The sequence below is a fragment of the Ambystoma mexicanum genome, chromosome 1q, assembly GCF_040938575.1.
Source record: "Ambystoma mexicanum isolate Mex_15411 chromosome 1q, UKY_AmexF1_1, whole genome shotgun sequence".
In the NCBI taxonomy this organism is placed as follows: Eukaryota; Metazoa; Chordata; class Amphibia; order Caudata; family Ambystomatidae; genus Ambystoma; species Ambystoma mexicanum.
The window spans coordinates 998,148,137-998,169,989 of NC_090922.1; the positions used below are offsets into that span (position 1 = coordinate 998,148,137).

The 21,853-nt window shown below is 46.9% G+C and overlaps 1 protein-coding gene across 2 annotated transcripts in view; it reads left to right on the forward strand.

Moving 5' to 3' along the window:
• USP33 (ubiquitin specific peptidase 33) overlaps positions 1-21,853 on the forward strand; it is a 1,143,586-nt gene that overhangs the window by 118,257 nt on the left and 1,003,476 nt on the right. For both annotated transcript variants that reach the window (XM_069641664.1, XM_069641665.1), the window contains exon 5: positions 9,071-9,214. In XM_069641664.1, coding sequence (XP_069497765.1) covers positions 9,071-9,214 — 144 coding nt within the window. The remainder of the gene's footprint in view (positions 1-9,070; positions 9,215-21,853) is intronic.

The following is a 21,853-nucleotide window of genomic DNA, read 5'->3' on the forward strand; positions in this document are numbered from 1 at the left end:
ATGCTACTAATCATGTATGTATTGGCATATCATGAAGGATCTGGCGGGAGCTACCCCCCCGAGATTTCCTACTTCATGGCAGCTAGCCATGCCCCCCTCAACAAGTTCAAGATGGTTGGCCTTTCTCAGATCCTTCAGGCTTTCCATCTAAAGACTGGTCTTATCATTGGACCTTCAGGATGCTTACTTTAATTTGCCAATCCATCTCAAGCACAGAAAGTACCTGAGGTTTGCGGTTCTCATTATCAGTTTCGAGTTCTGCCATTCGGGCTGACCTCCGCCCCAAGGGTTTTCACCAAGTTGATGGTGGTGGTGGTGGCAGCTAGTCTCAGGAGAAGGCGGGGGGGGGGGGGGATTCACGTCTACCCCTATCTGGACGATTGACTGATCAGGGCTCGTTCACCTGAGCAAGCCCAGGAACATCTCAGCATAACCTGCCACACACTACACAGATTTAGCTTCTCTCTCAATTACGAGAGTTGAAGTCCCATATGATGTCATCCCAAGGACTCTCAATTTATTGGAGCAGTCCTGGATACTTCCTTGGCGAAAGCCTCGCCACCCTAGGTGAGCCCTCAACACATTCTGCAGATGTTAACAAAATTCCAGAATGCTCAGCATCTTCAGGCCTTCTATTTTCTGAGGTTGCTCGGTCTAATGGCATCCTGCATTTTCCTGGTGCCAGAGGCCCGCTTGAGAATGAGATCCCTTCAATGGACTCTCAGGACACAATGATCCCCAATTCTCAGGCAAGATGTCGGACCACTGCAAGTTCCGAGCAGAGTTGCTCAGGACCTTCTGTGGTGGGCTTGCAGAGGCAGTAATCCTCAAGAGAGAATCTTTTTGCAACCATGGCCGGAGATAACGTAATGACGGATGCCTCACTTACGGGGTGGGGAGCCCACACCAATGATCTAACAGTCAGCGGTTGTTGGTCTCCATCGGAGTCCAAACTACACATCAACCTTTTGGAGCAGAGGGCGATCAGACTAGCGCTGAAGGCCTTCCTGCCCTCTGTATGGGCAAAGAATGTCCTGATGACGGACAACACAGTGTCTATGTCCTACCTCAACACGAGAGGTGGTGTAGAGTCACTACCACTGTGCAGAGGCAATGGACTCTGGTTCTGGGCAATACAAGAAGGAATCTGTCAGCAGTTCACCTAGCCGGAGAGCAGAACACAGTGGCGGACGCTCTGAGCAGGCAGAGCACAGTCTCCCACTCGTGGGAACTAGCTCAGGAAGTCCTTCAAGAGATCTTCACCCTTTGGGGAAGTCCTCAAGTGGATCTATTCGCGACCGGTGTCATCCATAAGTGTGAACAGTATTGCTCCAGGGGAATTTCCATCAAGAGCTCTAGGAGAGGCATTGGTGGTGGACTGGGATTTTCACTCCTGTACGTTTCCTCCAGTCCCCCTCATTCCTCACACGATCAAGAGGTTGTGAAAGGTCAGGAAATCCATGATCCTAATTGCTCCGGATTGGGTCAGGAGGACGTGGTACTCGGATCTTCTGGACTTTTGCATCTGCCCTCCAATACGTCTTCCACAAAGAGGATCTTCTCTCGCAAGAGGGGGGGTGGAGTTCTCCATCCAGAGGTCAATAAACTCGGCTTTCACACATGGTTTCTGAAAGGCTGAGATGCAAGGATTGGGACCTCCGGGATGACGTAATGGAGATTTTGCGTTCGGCCAGAAGGCCAGCAACTAAATCTTTGTGCCGTTGGAATAACTTCAGCAACTGGTGAAAGCATAAGCATGTGGATCAATTTCTATGTGACACGCCTATGGTGCTCTTCTTTCTGTTACTCTTAGCCAATCTGGGGCTCCAGATTGGAACCATTAAGGGCTACCTGGCAGCGCGTTTCATTTTCGAGGGCTCCTCCGAGGAGGATTCATATTTTAAGATGCCTTTTGATTGTCCAATTTTTGAAGGGCCTTACTAATGTATACCCACCATTTTCTTTCAATGTGCCTGTTTGAGACCTCAATCTTGTATTAAAGTCTTTGACATGTATTCAATTTGAGCCTTTACATTCATGCCCTTTAAGGCTCTTGACATTAAAGATTGTGTTGCTTATCTTATTGCAATAACATCATCCCACAGGGTAAGCAAGTCACAGGCTTTCTTGCAAACCACCTCATACTATTTTCTATAAAGACAGTCACTCTCAGAGTAAAACCTTTTTTTGCCGAAGGTAGTCTCTGACTTCCACTTGTCACAGAAAATTACCTTGCCAACATTCTACCCACCTCCTCATCCAGGAAAGGAGGAGGAAAGGCTACATAGACTAGACCCAAAAAGGGCTTTACATTTTTTATATATCCAGGATGGCTAAATTTCGCCAGATTTATCAACTTTGTATTGGATATACGGTCCCAAATTGGGCATTGCGGTTACCAAACAATATCCAGATGGATTATCCTGGCTATTGGAAAATGCTACAGACTAGTGGGCAAAGACCTGCCGAAAGGTCTAAAGGCTCATTCCACAAGGGGCATGGCAACCTCTCCGGCTCTTCAAAAGTGTGTCCCGATAAACGATAGCTGTTCAGCGGCCACTTGGTCGTCTATCCATACATTTGTAAAACACTGTCTGGATGCTTCCTCCAGTCAAGGAGGACTTTTTGCAAAAGCCGTCCTCCATTCGGTCCATGATTAAATCAAATCAAACTAGTTGGTACTCCCACCTCCAAATTATTACTGCTTTGGGAGTCTATCATAAGATGAGGAATACGTGGGAAGACACAATCCAATCGAAGAACAAGTTGCTTGCCCCTGGTAACTGTCTTTTCGACTGAATGTTCCTCCCACGTATTCCTCATTGCCCCTCCCAGTCTACCCCACCCTTACAATGTACGTGTTATTACACTCTACGCTTTCTGAGAGCCTACGGTCTTGCATGCACGATTTATGGTCATGATGACGGTTAACTGAGGCCCTCGAGGGACATCGACTCAACGACACTACATACAGCGGCCTGTCGGAAAAAAATAACATCTCTCAAGCTTTGCTGCTTCTGATTTATCATGAGATGAGGAATACGTGGGAGTAGCATCCAATCAAAAGAATGTTACCAGGGGTAAGTAACTTGTTCATCTGCACAACTGTTTTGATTCCCAATTTGGGGCAGGACCCTACTCTATGCGATTCCTATCACACTTATCAATATAGACTCCCAACTGTTTTCCAAGGTTCTGGCCCGAAGCATGATGGAGGTTCTCCCCAGAATTACAGATAGGGATCAAGTAGGGTTCATCACGGGATGCAGCACCCATGATAATGTGAGGCGGGATCTTAATCTTCTGGAGGTGGGGCAGCTTTCTGGGGTGAATGTAGGGATAATTGCGCTGGATGCCCACAAGTCCTTTGACAGTGCGGACTGTGGATACCTCCGGAGGGTTTAAGGACTGTTTGGATTTGTCCCCGGGTTCATCAAATGGCTTATGGCCATCTATCGGGACCAGTTGACCTCCCTCTGTGTTAATAGGCGACTGTCGTCTAGACTAGCAATAAACGGGCACGAGGCAGGACTGTCCGCTGTCCCCAATACTGTTTGCTCTGAGCATTGAGCTGCTTGCCTGCCGTATCAGCAGCAACATAGTCATAGAGGGGTTTGGGTTGGGTGAGGGGTATCTATAAGGTCTCTCTGAGAGGACATTCTGCTCAATTTGCAAAACGTCCGCACCCCATTGGTGGCAGCACTTAACCAGAGGCTTTGGTGGGAAATGGCTGACTTCCTTCCGGAACATTCAGTGCAGAGCCAGGCACGTTTCAAGACGGGACTGGTGGAGGGTAAACTGGTGGCACTGGACATCATGGAGTCCATTGTGGGCCACATTGACATCTCTGGCCGTGCCATATGCATCACCACGGACATGAGAAGGAATGCCTGACTTCGGGCTACTAAATTCAACCCACACGTCCAAGAACGCATAGTGGACCTTCCATTCTAGGGTGTTCACCTCTTTCACTCCACCACTGATTAAGATCTAGATAAAAAGAAAAAACAGTTCACAAACTGCAAAGTCTTTATCTATCCTTTGGAAAGCCACGCCCAAGGTGGACACCCATGCATTAACGCTCCGACAAGGGGCGGGCGTTCGGCGGGTTCCAGGGCTTCCAAGAATAGAGGTCCAGACAGCCTGACCGTTCTCAGTCCGCACCAGCGCACACAACAAAAGGGGGGTAAGCAAGGTCTTTTTTCAGAGCTCCTCCTCTGCAACACCCTCGGAGGGAAAGAAGGCATGACTTGCCCCTTCGGGTCCATGTGTCTCCGGTGGGGGGCAGGATTGCCCTTCACGCACAGTTCTGTCATCAGAAGTTTGCGGACTCCTGGATCCTATCTGTAGTATCCGCAGGGTAACGCTTCCGATCTCTTCCTCTCCTCCTTTCTCCCCTCCTCTCCCACAGATTGGGACAGCAACTCTGTTGGCAGAAATTCGATCACTCGTCGGGAGCCAGGCAGTGGAAGAAGTCCCAGCCTACCAGCGAAGATTGGGCTTCTACGCCAGGATTTCCGCCATACAAAAGAGTTGCGCTGGACCTCTTCACCCGCAAACTCTCCCTCCCTCTTCAAAAATCCAAGATGGATTGCGGAGACATTGTGCAGGGGAGACTGGATGTGCTCCCTGGATCTGATGGACTCGTACCTACATGGCCCGATTTGGCAGCCGCATCGCTCCTTTCCGTGATTCAGGATCATGGGCTGCCATTTCCAATACAAGGTGCTACCCTTCGGCCTCAATTCAGCCCTCAGGGTATTTACCAGGGTCATGAATGCAGTGGCAGCCCTCCCCTGGGCCACCATGTAAACTCGTACCTGGACGGCGGTGGTTCATCATACTTCCCACGCCCTTATGATCACACTCTACGAGCTGGAATTTTCGATCAATCTCAAGAAATCTCAGCTGTAGCCTACGCAGAGCCTGACCTTTCTGGGCCTCATATGGGACAGAAGCTCTGAGAGAGTTTTCCCCCTCGAAGGACAAGATCACAGCCATCAAGAGGGCCACTGCTCACTTCCTCACCCGAGAAGTGACCTTAGGTATCATGGCAGCCGTCCCACTGGCCATTCCCCACATGAGGCTCAAGATGAGGAGATTACAGCTGCACTTCGCAGCCTCGTGGAATCAGGAGAGAGGCTCCCAAGCTGAGCTTATTAGCATTCCACCTACTCTCCACCCGAACCTCACATGGTGGCCCAGGGACTGCAACCTGCAGACGGGCAAGCCTTCCACTTTGGTCAACTAGTGTCCATGGAGTCTGGCCCTTGCAGGGGTCTCATATCAACTGGCTGGAGCTGAAATCCATCTGGCTAGCTCTCAAAGCGTTCCTTCCGCTCATTGGGGGCAAGGTCGTCCTCATCCAGACGGACAACTCCTCCAGCATGTACTATGTCACCAGGCAGGGTGGTACCAGGTGCCCTCCACTGTGCATACTTGTGATCAGCATGTGGGAATGGGCCCTGGAGAACATCTGCCTGACAGCCATTCACCTTCCAGGGGAGTTCAACCTGGAAGCGGGCAGACTGGGACAATTCTAAGTGGCAATTGAACAATCTGGTGGTGATAGAGATCTTCAGCAGATGGGGGCATCCTCAGGTGTATCTCTTTGCCTCCTGGGACAACAAGAAGTGGCAGCAGTTTGTGTCCTGGTAGGGGCAGGGCTCTGGCTCTTTGGGCGACGCTTTCCAGATACATTGCAACGGCATGACAGCCTATGCCTTCCCTCCCACACCCCTGGTCCACAGGGTGATCTGCAAGATATAGGAATTATGTCACCTCAGCATCATTCTGATAGCTCCGTGGTGGCCGGCGAGACTGGTTCTCTGAGCTTCTCAACCTCTCGGACATGCCACCCATTCAACTGCAGATGGGCCCAGTTCATCTTCTGGTGCAGCAGGGGGGCAGCGTCATCCACCCTTCTCTGCAAAAATGAGCAGCGTGGTTCCTGAGCAGGTCACAATGAAGCACCTGAACCTGTCACAGGCTAACCTAGACATTATTCCGGGCGCTAGGTGCAAGGCTACTAGGAGGCAGTTCAAGAGTTAAATGGACTAGGTTCTGTCACTGGGTGGACTCTTAAGAGATTGAACCCCCCCCCCCTATGTACATGTTGGATGACGTGCTCTCCTTCTCTGCACAACTTGCTCACTCAGGCGTGCAGGTGGACACATGCTGCACCTATTTGGCAGCCATAGGTGCCTACAGAATCTCGGAGGAGGAGGTCTTCTCTTCCAACCCGGTGGTCCAATGGCATTTGGCGGTCCTCACCAGGCTCTACCCGCCCATCAAGAAACCACACCCCATGTGGGACCTCAATGTAGTGTTGGGCGCCTTGGCGCACAAACCGTTCGAGCCAATGGCGTCCGCGGGCATCAGGCTGGTCACCATTAAAACAGCTCTGTTGGAGGGTTTCACCTCTGCTCACAGAGTCGGTGAGATCCAGGCTCTGGTGGAGTCAGAAGAACCCTATACTACTTTTCACAAGCATAAGGTGGGCTTGAGAATGCACCCCTCGTTCCTACCTAAGGTAGTCTCTGCTTTCCATCTGAACGAGGAGATAGTCTTGCCTACGTTTTTTGCCGATCCTACGGGCGAGGTTTGGAGGATCTTGCACTGTCTGGATGTCAGACGCGCTCTGAAATTCTATCTGCAAATTGGACACCCTGTTTGTCACCTTTGGGGGTCTCGGGGGGGGGGGGTGGGGGTCAATGCTCGGTTATCAGGCATCCAAGGCCTCTGTAGCAAAGTGGATGGTTTCGGCTATCAAGGGGGCCTACGAGGGGCAGCACAAACCACTTCCAGCTAACATGCACGCCCACGCTGTCAGAGCCAAGGCCACGGCTGTCGCCTTCCAGCGACAGGTCCCGTGGCAGGTCATCAGCAGGGTGGCCACCTGTAAGCACTACTGTTTGGACGCCAGCTCTAAATCAGATGCGGCTTTCGGACAGGCGGTTCTAATGAACTTGTTTTCTTAAGAGGGGGCAGCTCCACACTGGGGCTACATTCAGTTGTAATCGCCAGGCAGTATGGAGGAAAGGGGATGGGACGTAAGAGCAATTAATAGTTCCTCACCGCAGTAACTAAAGTTCTTAGTCCATAGTCCCCTTTCCTCCATACGTCCCACCATCCTCGCCCCTAATAATAGTGGTGTCATTAGGCAATGTTAAATATTGTCAACGCTTCAATGGGGACTGAGGAGTGTGCATGCTCCCAGGGCCGTGCCCCCACGTGCCTATTAATTGAAAGGGGAAGGTGTATTTTTTCTGGTCAAAAAGGTTCTGTCTCCCATCCATAGCGAGGGATGCCCATACAGTATGGAGGCAAGGGGCCTATGGACTAAGAGTACTTTAGTCACTGCGTTGAGTAACTATTAATTTCCTCTATCTTATTCATGTCTCCTTTCATTTTGTGTAACGCAGAGGCCAGGTCTTCCCGCGTCTTGTCCCTTTGTCTTTTCACTGTCCCTACAATCTTGTCCCTGAAGTCTGGGAAGAACTGCTTGAGGATGTTTTAGGACACTGCCTGGTTTAGATCTACTGCCTTTTGGGACCCCTCGTTGTCCGACTTTTCTGGGCTTTGATCACTCTCCAGTGATGTTTCTATGTCTCTCCTCCACAATTTCTGAATGTTGCACTCTTGGGGCTTCTATGATCCTTTTGACAGTCTTTCCCTCTATTTTTGGACATCTTGTCCTCCTTTGCCACTTTGGGTCTGGAATGTGATCTAGAGTCTCTGATCTTAGTTGGCCTGAGACGTCCCAACTCCTGGGTTCCAGCGGAGGTGGATACCCTGCCTCCCCCCCAACCCCCTTCAAGCTGACCCGGCTCAGATTACTCGCTGCTCTTCCACCACTGCGGGATCCCCGGGTCTCCTTCGCTCCTCTCACTTCTACCCTTGTAGATCTTAAGGCCTGGATGCTTCTCACCATCCAGACGGCACAGGGCCTGCCTGACCAAGCCTCATTGGACCCTCCAGACCCCACTCCTTAAGGCCCTGAAGCCATGGCCCATTCTCCCAGATTCCTTGTGGGGCCCTTACCTTGTTGCTTCCATCAGCCCACCTATTCAGAGTGGGCTCCCAGCTGTACAGGCCCCCTCCGCTCTATTCAGGCCTCGAGATGAGGGCCCAATGTCTGACATTTCCCTGTTGTACCATTCATTTCTGGAGGATTGACTTCCCAGGTCTGGTGATCGCACACCCCCCTCCCCCGAAGTGGCCGGGGGGGGGGGGGGGGTTTCTTCTCCAATCTCCAGTTAGAGCCATCTCAGGGGCCACCACTGCACCTGCGCTGGAGGCATTAGCAGTTTCCCCTAGGCGCACACTCCCGCTCCTCACCTTGAGATCTGCACCGAGCTTGTGTGCCTGCTCCCACTGTCCAGGCCTCCACTGTTGCTCCGCCGGCGATATTTGCCTCGGGTGAAGCCACTCACTCCTAATGCCCCGGGGCTTATTTTCAAGGCTGCTCCCTGCCGCCCTGGTGTTTTTCTGCGTCGCAATGCCCCTCCTTCATCCGGGGGAGAGGAGTGTGCTGCCTCCTTGCTTCTCCCTTTTTTGCCCCGTGCCTAGCCAGCTGGATATCCCCTGGGGCTCGACTTCTCTCCAGCTCCCCCCTGCTCTCTCCAGACCTCGCACCACGTTGCTGTAAATGGTTCTTTGTCAGGTCATGTCTTGCCAGTGTTCACGCTTTTCTATCGGAATGATTTTGTCGCCTGGGTAGGGCTTTAAAGCATCATTCACTGTTTTTCTGTGGTGGGGGCGTGGGATGGGGAGGGTGAGAGCGTTTTGTGTACGTTGCTCTCCTCCTGGCTACCATCTTGGATCTCGTCCTGTTACTTTTAAGGTAAACCTTACTGAAGTTAATTTCCAACCTTCTTTTTGCAGATCATGAAGCAAGTTTTTTCATTTCTCTTTGGTCTAAATGGCCAGCTCTATTAGGACTAGTCCTTTTCAGACGTACATTGTGTGTCTTTGCAAATTTGAAATCTTAACTAGATCTGTTTTCTTTATACAGATATATAAAATGTAATAACTTGGGCTTCCAACTAAATTGTATTTCTTCTTTAAGGACACAAAACATGCTCTTACTGTGAATCTTACAACCCTGCGGATCTGGTGTTATTCATGTAGCAAAGAAGTGTTTTTAGAAAGGAAACTGGGATCTGCATCTGATGCTACCAGAACCAGCCAATTCAAGGACTGCTATGTACAGGTAAGGATTGATGCTTTTTAAGCTGTTCTAGCTGTTTTGCTTTATTTGTATAAACAGCCAGCAGTTACCACTTATACCAATATGGGTTTGACATATTAAACACCTTTGAAATATATTTGGTCTACATTTAAATCGGGTTATTGCAATACAGTAACCTATTTTCCTTAATGGGAAATATTGGAACTATGCATGCATATCTTTTAATATTACTTGATGTTCTATTGCCACACAATCATAGAGCTATATTTGCCCTGTGGAACACAGTGGAAAGAAAAGTTTTGGAAGTACAGCACACGTCACTTTGAGTTTGGTTGAATTAAAATCGTCAGCTTATCTTTTAATGTAGCTCTTGTTGAGTGTTGCAAGCTGGACTGGAGGATTTTAGTTTTTCTTTAGAGTAGGTTCTACATCTTCATGCCAATCTATTGATACTATCTTTTTTAACTTGTATTTGAATATGTTAGTTAACAAATCTTTGTTAAAATAGATAAATAGGTTTTTTTCATTATTTGTAACTAATGCCCCTTTTCCTTAAAACAGCTGTTTAAAACCGCCCCAGAGATGGGGTGGGGTGGGGTGTGGTAGTTAAGGCCCCTGTCTCTGCTCCCGTTTGTGCCATGTTGCAGGCACTAGGTATCACTATCTGTGACCCAATGGTTCATGCACCCCATTCTGGCCATAGTTCTCTCTGCAGGACTGCCCCAGAAGGCAGTCAAGGGGGGAAGGGACTCGCCGCATACCGGAAAACCACTGGCTCTGCTGAAGAAAAAGGTCCTCTGCGCTGGTCCAGCGAAACAGTTTATCTTTAATCCCAGACATGCCACACCTCTGAGCCGGCAGCAGACCTCCATAAGCCCATATCACATAGACTGTATTACCCGCTAAGCACGAAAAGTGGGCAAGGCTACTAAGGGTTTTTAAACCTTCCCAGTGCTGTTGATCAAACTTCGTTGTAACCTGAGAGGTAGTTTGGCCCCAATAAACATGCGATCAAAGTAACGAATCGCGAGAGGAAATCAACCAGGAAAGGGAGGGGTATAGAAATCCTCTAAGAATCGAACCTGGAGAGCGGAAGTTCAGGTGAGGTGAGGTCAGGTCAGGTGGAGCTGAGGAACCAAGAAACCAGGCGGAGGAAGGGTGGTGGAACAGAGAAGAAGAATTGGGAAGATGTACTTTCTCCTTCCTGCGATGTAGAGGAAGGAATTGGTCTCTGGTATGATACATTACAGAACCCTCCCCTTTCTGAATTATGGTCACCCGTTTCAGCGTCCCTGTTACCCATGTGGCGTTTACTAGAGATTTCTAGGCTAATGCTAGACCACTGGTTTGTGCCTTTTTGTCTGGCTTCAAGCTAAGGCTAGCTTTATCTTGGTTTCTAAATTTTAAATATCATATTTTAGAATTCACTTAGTAGTCCTGTGTGTGGGTTGTTGTGGGCTGTTCTGCTCAGTATTGAACCATCTAGGCTCTGTTGCATTGTTGTTGAGTGAACGCACATGGGTGTTTTTAAGCTCCCCTGCCCCCCTTCTCCTAGCACGCTAGGAATGGGGTGACTTGCTACTGGTCTGTTTACCAGAGGTTTCAGTTACAGAGCAAGTTTTCTGACGGTGTCAAGTCGACGCCTGAACAATAGACAAATCTGACTATGCGTGTCACACAAACATATATGGCATGAATGTTCTATGTCTTATCAGTACTTTAGCTGGCAAGTATACAATATGAAATATACTTTGTTTTTATACTGTTCATCATTTTATTTAAAAAAGTAACGGTTAGCTGTTATACACACATTTTAAGCACTCCCTCTTGTTCGGAATCATTTCCTTGTAGAATAAGCTCCATCGCCTGTTGCACTAATACCATTGTGTCTTTAGTGTCATTTCACAACTACTACATTTCACAATTAACCAAAACAGTCTGTGGTGTTGAACAGCTAGCATTACCATGTGAATCTCTTACTTCTGAAAGTATTCAACTTGCAAATACATATTGTTACTTGTTCAAACAGTACTGTACATGTCTTTAAAATGAAGTGTACTTGGTAGCATGTTCTTAGGAATATGTCTGTGTGATGCACACAATGTCAAGGCACAATGTTTGCTAATTTGTATCCAAATGTATATTTAATAGGACTGGCAAACTGCTTAATCAAGAGTCTATATAAATACGTCAGTCACGTTTGCTAGACCAACCCAAAAGGCTTTAAAACTCTTATACTTGCTGGGACCCATGTCAGTCTGTGTTTCTGCTCATGTAAAAAAGGGGCAAGCTGTAAGGGGAAAAAGGTACAAGGATCCAGGCAAGTCATGTTTGCCCAAGCCTCTCCTGCTGTTGCGTCTTCCAACTGCACCTCTACCTGCTGGAAGTTGTGACAAATTCAAGGAATTAATCCCTTCTTCCCAATGGGAAGCCACCCTCTTTGGAACTGGGAGGTGAGCCTGCTGCACTAAACGCCCCTTAGTGGACATGGAAAGCAAAAGCAGGATCCCTCTATGGGTGACCCCCCCCCCCCCCTGTCCTTGGAGGACAAGGTATTCCCAAGCAGGCTTTTTCCTCCTGCCTCAAGTACAGACCCCCATTTGTATGTTGGCTGTTTGGGGATTGAGCAGAGCAATGTGCAAGGCCCTTTTGGAATGGCTGGTGTGCTTTCTAACTTTTTGAGAATCCCTGCCTGCATGAACCAGAGCAGAGAATCAACAAGCTGTCTAATCTTGAATCAGAAAGACGCTGGAAGAGGAATAACGAGGGGAGGGGGGCGACTCCAGCTGAGCCAGTTGCAGGTGAAGGAAGTCCTGCGGACTCAGTCGCAGGCAGAAGTCCCAAGGAATGAGCCGCTGGTGAACGACCTCCTGTGGTGTCAACCCCAGAATAGATGTCCTCATGGCAGGTAGAGACTGGAGGCAGTCCAACGCAGGAGGCATGTTATGCCGCTGATCCCCCAGTGGGAAACCAAAGAAAATGAACAGTCGAACACTGGCAGAAAACTGCTGAACCGAGCGTGAGTTCAGTGCTGTGCTGTGCTGTGCCGCGCCAGCTGAGGGGACCTCCCCTTCCTTAGAATACCGCTACAGCAAACCAGGTAAACATTTGTTACGGGGGACAGGGAGGGCCATGAGGAGACCAGCCAAAGTGTGAGAGTGGCTGAGGGACAGAAACAAGAGACTGGAAGATTGGGTGGAAGACGAGATACAGATTTGTTTTATTTTTTTAACTGTATAAGAAGGCACGTGGTTTGCGAAAAGGCAGATACATTTGGGGTGGGGGGGCAGAAACGAGCCCCCGCATCTATAGTGAAAGAAAATCCCCCATTGACTATTCTGGTTACATTTTTGCTAGACAAAGTGTGGACTCCGAACTGAATTTTGGTTGCAAGACATCCTGACGAGCACCCTTTATTTTCCTTTGAGATAGGGTTAAGAACTCCTTACAAATTGGGGACATGCCTTATTTGCTTTGGTGTAACACATTTCACATAGCAAACATGACCCCTTGTACGTCTTCCGAGTCTGACTTGCCATACAGCTTTTGCTCTGCTCCTGTAAACCCCTTTGTGTATGCCTTTCTCTCCATCTCTAAGCAATCTTTGTGTCATTCTATGCTTTTCTATGGTTCTGTTTGCCAAATGACAAATAACTGCCCAATGGGCACTTTATTTTCCGTTACTTGCTTCGGTCCAAGAGGGGCGAAAGGTGCTCAACATTAACATAGGATGCACAGCAACATGTTTCCATTTCTTGGCTGAACCTCAAACCTCTCCATTGGGAGCCCCCACAAATTGACAAGGTACTGAACAGAAATAAGGGTTTCTCAAAAACTGTCATGACCCAGTGCATCTAGTTTCCATTAGGCCCACAAGATGGCATCCTTGTGACTGTCAGTCACGGCTTCATATTTCGTATTGAGTACGGTTTATGCGCTAGCCTGTGCTTCCTTGTGTGCCCTTATGATGGCAGTGATTCGCACTAATTCACATAGCATACACATGTGTTTAGCTTGGAATTAAACAATGTCCTGTGGTTTTCCTATTATCACTGCAATGGGATCAGTCCCCTTAAGTTGCAATAAGAGGGCACTAGCAATTTCTAACACCGCATCCAATAATACATTTCAATACTGTTAAGAAGGGCTACATGTGTGCTAAGTGTTTGCGTGTATGTGCGCTTGAAATATGTTTCATTTTGTATCTTCACTTTCATAGGGCTGTGAAGACACGTATAACAGCATCGTAGATAATAACTTATTCAATGTGATGAGAAAACGTGTTGCTATGTATAATTCAAATGCAACAGAGTATAACATATCCATAATTGCAGTACATTTATGCGTGTATACTGATCAGTAATTGCAATATGTAGTGCCTCGTCTGCTCTGCTCTGTGCTGCAAATCTATTTACAAAATACATGACCGAGTTGAATAGGGAGGATGCTCGAGATGTCTTTGTCCTTCTTCAAGAATAATTGTTTAAAAAAAGAGTTTACACAAGTTAAGGTGAACAATCACCCGACAGAACTCGAAAAGCACCACAGAGCTCATGAACCAGGGCTAAATAGGACAGATTGGTAGCAGAAACTTTACTAATATTGGGCAGCTGAGTCTGCAAATAGGCCGACAAGATAGACAGCGCTTAACCAAGAACCCGTTTTACTTAAGAGTCCCGTGATGTGTGGGGTCCGAGGGGGGAGAAGGGAAGGGGAGGAGAAAGGGAAGGGAATTGTGCTATTAAAGTTTTGGTCGTGATGTAAAGTACAGATATACAGAGCACAACTGGCAAAGAAGCCATCTCATTTCACCATTACTGCATGGAACTCTCGCAAGTCTCTTTATAATTCCCCGAAATTAGATATCAAATTTGTAACAATCGCATTAATTCATTTTTCTGTAACTCTGTTCATGTTGTTCTTTGAACTTTGTTGCAAAACAAATTCAATAAAATCACATTTTTAAAAAGCGTGAAGGATCAGTCATCAATATCTTGGATGCAATAGAGTCAGAATTCTATGGGTGAAGTGATCCTTCTGAGTTGGTCAGGCAAATTTGTTGGTGAATTTAATTTGGCGTCTATATACTTCTGTGGCTCTTACTTGGAGGAGAATGGGTTGCATCTTCACCCCACTGTACCACGAGTGCCTGGTTGCTAGTTTATGCTCTCAATAGTATTTCTGGACCCAATAAATAGATTGTGTGTGCAGCCAGGAACGATTTGACCCGGAAACGATATAGATTTAGATGCAGTTTTATGATTTGGCTATAGTTGAGAATAAAACTCCTTATGCTGTATCACTCATCAAGATTATCATTTATGTCCCGTTTGGCTAACGGCAGAGTGATTGAACATAGCCAACATGATTTGGTGACGAATGCATCATATTTGAACAGAGGGCAATGTATTTCTTTCTTTACAGAATAATGCAATTAATTGACATGTCAATAGGTTAAGTTTTATAAACCTGTTATGGGTCCTGCTTTTCAGTCTGACTTTTAATTTGATTTTGCATTCACTTATGAAGAAATCCTCTGAGCCGGTGACCTTGACCTCCTGTCTTGGAAGAGTAACTTGGTAAACGGCCCTTTGCAGTTTTCCATGCAGATAAGATTTTGCTATGGGTGGTTGCGTTTTTCTTCACCCCCTAAAGCAGGCCCCAAAATGTGCAGTCGTCATTTGCAGGTGATAATTGACTCTTGGCAAGTAAAAAAAAAAAAAGCAGTGCTGTATGCATGTGGACAACTGAAGGGCCGAGTAATGTTGTATGCATGGCTACCAACTACAGACCTGAAATGTGTACCGCTGCTTACAGTTTTAGATAACTTCTGTTTGCATCAGGTCATCTTTTTGCCCCTTTTCCATCTTGGTGGACAGAATTCTCCAGCTGGAGCTTTTCATAGGTAGTATGGGAGAATTGGTACCAGAGGGAAACGGAGCGCGCTATTTAAAAATCCTGAAGTGTTGATGAGTGAAGATCAGAATTACCCAATTTTGTGTGTGTGTGTGTGTGTGTGTGTGTGTGTGTGTGATCTATACGGTAGACCCGGGTATTGATAGCCTGCTTAACTATTACTAGCAAGATCTGAAAAGCGAGTGGTCATCTAGAGGTTGTGGGGTGTATGTGTGGTGGAATTGTAAATGTGGTGCTCTCTGCATCACTGCTGGGGAAGGTGTGAGCTACTGTTTTATTGTTGGAGGCATGTGGGTGAGACTGACCCGATTCAAATTCCAGCTCTAGCTGAAGTCTCAGTGCCCGTTCCTTTACTGTGGGCTAATGAACATACAGGTTTTTAGGGATTTCCAGAAAGTCATGTAATCTATAAAAGTGCATTGTCATCTGGGTCCAGTGTTCCATAGGTTGGTTTTTATGACCGAGAAGGAGATCCCAGCTCCAACTTCTTTATATATTTTCTGAGCATCCTTTGTGGAAGGAAGAGTGGGCGATGCAAAGGGTTTTGAAGTGAAGCTTTGATGAATACATGGATGTTGCCACTTCTACCAGAGTGGGAGCCACTTCCCATGAGGCCATGGAGCTGAGGCTGTTACCCGACTCAATGGGAGGATCTTGTGGGAACAGGGTTGACTATCCAGGGAGAACGCGATAGTCTCTACTCACATCCCCCACCTGTGCCCCTTGCCTTGTAACCCCATGTACGCGTGTCATGTAGCCAAAATCATAAGTACTGGGATGAGGAAGAGCTAGTCTACCCAACAGAGGACTATAGGACATGTATTGATACGCGGAGGCAATGTGGAAGCAAGAAAAACACTTCTGAAACCACTGGTGAACATTCTAGTGGTTCCTGAATTCCTATTAGTTAAGTCACATTCAAAACAGAAGAGGGAAAGCGGGAGAGGAAGTGCAGCCTGCCCTGGAGGAGCCACAAGCAATTTGATGGTGCAGCAGAGAGAATCAAGGCAGAACGGGCTGCGAGGCGAGAAGGCGAAGCGTCTCCTGAAGGTCGGAAGTGGAAAGGCCTTTCTCCCTACTGGAAAGCAGATGACTTACTGGACGGTGGAAGAGTGACCGTGTGGTCCGCGTTGGTAGCAGCCCAGAGGGAACCTACAGCTGTAGAGCTGCAGTGGCTGGAATTAAGTTGGCAGTAGGCACTCCAGCAGAGCCCACAGCAATGATCCCTGAAGGTAGGGGACAGCACGGGTCAGCCAGTGGGGCAGAAGTGAGGCTAGAGGTTCCAGATACGAAGGGTGGAGTTACCCTGGGAAGAAGGGCTGAGAAAATAGCCTGTGAAAAAGACTGTGCGAAAGTGTGAAGCACTACGCCCCTGGGTGCAGCACCCACAAAACTGGAAGCCAAGTCTACGTTTGGGAGAAGTGTACAAATCCTAGAAAGAGGCCAGGGGAATGGAAACATTCCACCTGGTGTTGTGAACTGTGAAATAAGACTGAGAAAAAGCCTGGCAAAAGTAGTCGTTCCGCCTGGCATTGTGAAAAAACAGAAAAACTGAGAGCAAGATACCTGGAGAAGGGAGGCATTCCCCAGGAACCCAATAGTGAAGAAACCACTATGGGCGATCTAGAATATTGAGGTTTGAACTGGAACTTTGTGAGTAGTCGGGAATGAAACTCGGACACAAGTTAGACATGGTTTTGTGTAAAGACTTTTATTGATAAATTTAAAAGGGGTTGTGAAAATGCCTTGATGTCCCCACAATAGAGGTGTTACCCTACCACACAACTAAGGATCTTTCCTTTTCAGAATGTCCAAATCAAAACTGTGCTGTGTTCAAAGTACTGTTCTGACCCTCACGTTCTAAGGAAATGAATTCTAAAGTGAAAAGGTTAATGTCTGTGGCCTTCCGTGTTTTAGAAATGTTCAAATGGGCAAAGCAGTAAGTAACTCCCAACAAAGTCTTTCAAGGATATTGCACCTCATTCCAAGGTTGTCTCCCTTCCCCTGGATTTTATCAGTGTTTTCTGAAAAATGAAAAAAACGTACATAATGTCCTCTGAGTTGTTACGATACCTGGTGTACTCTCCTGCCAGGGTTTCTCTTTTCTCTTGGATTCGCACATGTGTAATTGCCTGGTATACTCTCCTGCCAGGACTTCTTGTATTCTCACACTTCTCTGTACTTCCACTCTTGACAATTAGCCCTTCTGGCTAATTCATTCTGTCCATGGCGTATTGCCTTGTTTGTGTTTTGCTCACACTTTCACTCTTGGTAATTTACCACTTTAGCCTTATTGGCTAGTTCACTTTGTCCGTTATATGCTGACTTGTTGTAGTTTCTTATATGTATATTTCGTACATATGGACAAACTTCAAAGGTTCCCTCTTTAAACTATGCACTTTCACTTTCTCTCTTTTGGACTTAATAAAAGTTTTTCTTTCTTTCTCGGTTCTATTTTGTTCAATTACTTGCATGCAGTGTGCTTGCCTATACGCCCCAGTGTTCCCTTCGTCCCAGCATGGACTCGCCGGTTCTTCGCGGTGTTCTTTGACCTTCTTGCATCCTCCCGATAAGTCTTCGGGTGATTTCTTCCTTGCGCAACTCGGCTTTCCACATCACTGCATCCTGTGGTTCCAGCTGGGCTTCTCTGCTTCGCAATGGGTCTCTTGTAAGTTTCGCTGCTTTTTTCTACAGCCGCATGCCCAGGATTCCTGCACTGGCTTCTGGCGTTCCTCCCACAAATATTCTTCCTTGTTCCGCTTTCTTTTTCTCAGCACTTGAGCCGGTTGGCTCCACCATCTCTCTCCACCAGTCAGTCACACAGAGAGGAGCAACCTGCTCCCATCAGCAGTCTAGAATGGTTTCTGGCAGTCCTGTTTTACATGTCCCGGGAAAAGGTGTATGCTTCCAACAACTAGAGCGTTGGTGTTGCTTGGGCCTTCTCCTGCTCTGCATTAATCCACTCCTCTTCTTCGTCAAGGTGTTTCTGGGAACAGTAGTCCTTGTTGGTTAACTTGCACAAAAATATCGGAGGAATGTTTCTATTAGACTTTGAGGACAAGTACATGTTTGAAAGTCGGTCTGTAGATTGGAATGAGCGAGATTCAGCACTCTCCTTTAAGTGGGCAGGGGACGAAGCACAATAGGCCATTAGAATGCTGCAAATGGGGCATTCATCCTTCAAGGGGAAAGGGTATACCATGTCTCATCCTCTGATATCACCACCATCCCTCTGGAGATGGTCTCCCCCCAAGTGATCCTCCCATATAATGCCTCCCCCAGTGTCACGTAGCGGCTGCCTTCCCCATGCCACAAGGTCTCGCCACAGGACAGTGGAATCTTGATTTACACAGACATCCTGTCCGAATCTTTAGTATTTTAGTTGAGGTAGGGAAACCCCTCTTAGAGTAGAGGGAGAGAGCTTTTCTCTTTCTTTTTATTTTTTACATTGTTTATTTCTTTTATTGGTTTTCATTACAAAACAAATACAATTTATCCCCCCCACCTGACCCCCCCCCCCCCAACCTCCCTCTGCTGCCAGAGGGCCTGCATAATTTGGTCAATCGCATTCATTCTCCTCAAATCAATCAAATAATGTACAAAATCCATATTCTATGCGGGAACCATTGAAGCATATAGTCATTTTGAAGATATCCCAGGACATCCTCCCAGTTCCGCTTAAAAAAAGGCTTGGTCCCTTTGGACCGGATGGGTCGCCTATTCCTCTGAGATAAAGGTCAATGTCTGCAGCTAGTCCAGGTTTATTGGCCCTGGTCTTTGTTTCCACTTTTGTGCCACTACTAGCTACACCCCTATTAGAGTCATGAAACTGGGTTTCTGTCTCTTTGAGAATGATTTCTGTGTCGGGACCCATCATCCACAAAACTGCACCCCTGTTTCTGCTTCTCCAATGTCAGGGAATATCCCACCCATGTATTCCTGCACCTCATCCCAGTGCGGTCTGATGACTGGGCAATCCCACCAGATGTGTCTCCAATCCGCCTTGGTTTTGCAACCCCTCCATCATAAATCGGATACCGTGGAGCACATTATATGAAGTTGCTCGGGAGTGTAATGCCATTGAAACATCATTTTGTACCACATTTCACTCATTTGAATGGAGCGAGTACATTTAGGAATTATTCCCCATACATGTTCCCATTGTTGTCTCAGGTACGGCATAGCACAATACAGCCTCCCATTTTTTAATACAGTTCCATTGTACTAATGTGCCATCATTTAGTAATTTGTATAGGTTTGAGATTAACTTTCTCAAGCCTGTGTGGGTCGTGATATAATTTTCGAAAGGTGTCAATTGCTGCATAGCCGCTGCTCTAATCTTTGGGCTCATTAGCCAGTGCCATGGTTGGCTATAGCGGAATCGTTCCTCCTCCCCGACCCCCAAATCGTCTTTTGCAGTGCTCTAAAGTTCTGAGATGCTGGCCCTGAAACATATCTTGTTTTCTTTTCAAACACTCACCTCTGTCCAGGCTGTGAAAGCTCCATGTTCCAATTCCTGGGGGAAACTCCATATTACGAAACAACGGGAGAACTGGGGAAAGGGAAGTAGACAGTACCTCTTCTTTAATTGCAAAATCCCAGACCTCGACTACCCGACCCACAATTTTACTCAACTTTACCGTTGGGTGGGGGGGGAATGGGGGCGGTGGGGTCTATGATTCGGATCTAGCCAAAGTAGGCCTGAGAGGGGTGAGCCAGCGAACGCCCTATTCTGCAGTGCCCATATCTTAAGATCCACCCCCATGATCCATTCCTTTATGACCCGGAGTTGCGCAGCTTTGCAGTACCTATGGAAGTGTGGAAAACCCAGGGCACCCTGATTCCTCAGAGCCGTGCGAGTAGTCATTGCTACTCTGGGCAGTTTGTTTCGCCATTTGCACGCCGTTATAAGTTTCATAAGTTAATTTCTTAAATTTCTTTCTTAGGGTTGTCGTTACTTCAGACTTGCCACAGTGATATGTTCAACCCTTTAGTTAACATCTGCGCCCAAATGCAGTTATCTGCCTGGTGCTGGTGCGCCTAAGAAATTAATCAAAATCAAAAATCAAAATCAAATAAGTGAGCTAAAGAAGGATTTGGGTACTTGGAACAGGAGTGCTTGGAAATAATATAGTATTCTTGGCAGAAGCACCATTTTAACTACCATCAGTTTCCCTAACCAGGATGTCGCAAGTGAGTTCCATCTCTGTAGGTCTGTTTTCACACTAGTAAGTAATTGTGGATAGTTGACCCCATACAATTGTTCTCACATTTTTGTTAGGACTACTCCTAGGTATGTAATGTCATTCTCTGCTAGGGACAGCTGGGTTGAGATTCACAGGCGTTCCAAAATCTCAGGGATCATCGACGCATTCAGGATATTCGATTTTTGGATCCATTTATTTTCCACCCAGATACTGCAACACAATTGTGCAGTTCCGCCATCAATGAGGGTAATGATCATTCCGGCTCTAACGCTATAAGCATGTCGTCTGCGAACGCCATTGTTTTGTCTTCTTCACCTGCCGTTGCTATACCTCTAACATGATCTAAGTCCCGAAGCCGAGCCAACAAAGGTTCTAAATAGATGGCATACAATAAAAGTGACAGGGGGGCATCCTTGTTTAGTTCCCCGTTTTATAGCAATATTGCAAGAGAGCCCTGTTTTTTGCTAATCTGATTTGTTGAGTGTGGTAAATTGCACGCACATTTTGGAGAAACCCTGCTCCCATCCCCATGCATTCCATGGTCTGAAATAAAAAAGGACCATTCAACTCTATTGAATGCCTTTTCGGGGTCCAGCGATACGAACAACGTCGGTGTGTGTGTTATAGCCATTTTTTTCCAACAGGTGGCAAACTCTATGTATATCATCATGCGTTTTCTCTGTGAGATGAACCCCGATTGTTCCGGGCCGATTAATTTTGGTAATACCTCCATTAGACGGTTCGCCAAGACTTTAGTATATATTTCAGCGTCTGTATTTGGTCTATATGAACCTGGGAACTTCAGGTCTTTGCCTGCCTTAGGAAACACTACCAATTTAGCTTCATTCATCGAATTTGTGATTGTAGCCTTTGTTCTGAAAGAATTGAAAAGCTTTGTGAGGCGTGGCGTTAAGATGTCTCTATTTGCTTTATAAAAATCAACGGGGTAGCCATATGGTCCCAGAGCCTTGTTTTTGGAAAGCGATTGGATCACTTATCACCTCTCCCTGCTGTATTTCCCCCTCCAGCTTTTCCTTGTCTTCTTGTGAAATGTATGGTAGGGGAACCTTCTTCAGATATTCCTCTTGCCTAATTTCTTTGGGATTATCGGAAGTGTATAGTGTAGCGTAAAATCCCTAAGAATTCCCATAATTCCCTGATTTGTGGTCTTGTATCCCCCTTCTTTATTATTTAGTTTCAGGATTGTACGGGCCCTGGTTCTATCTTTTAATTGTCTGGCCAGCAGCCGATCGGCTTTATTGGCTTTAACATAAGCGTTTAGTAAATAACAATGCCTTTTTGGCGTGTTTCAAGTTGGCCTCGAGTGTGTTTCATCCCCTTCTGCAGTTTCCTAGTGGGGCCATTTGCAATCGCATTCTGTATATCTCGTAATTTCATTTCTAATTCCTCCTCTCACAAGTGGCTTTGTCTATCCCTTTCCACTTTAATGGTTATCAAATGTCCACTCATGACAACCTTAAAGGCATCCCATATTGTTTCCGGGGCGATGTCTTGGGTGTCGTTCTCGACAAAATAG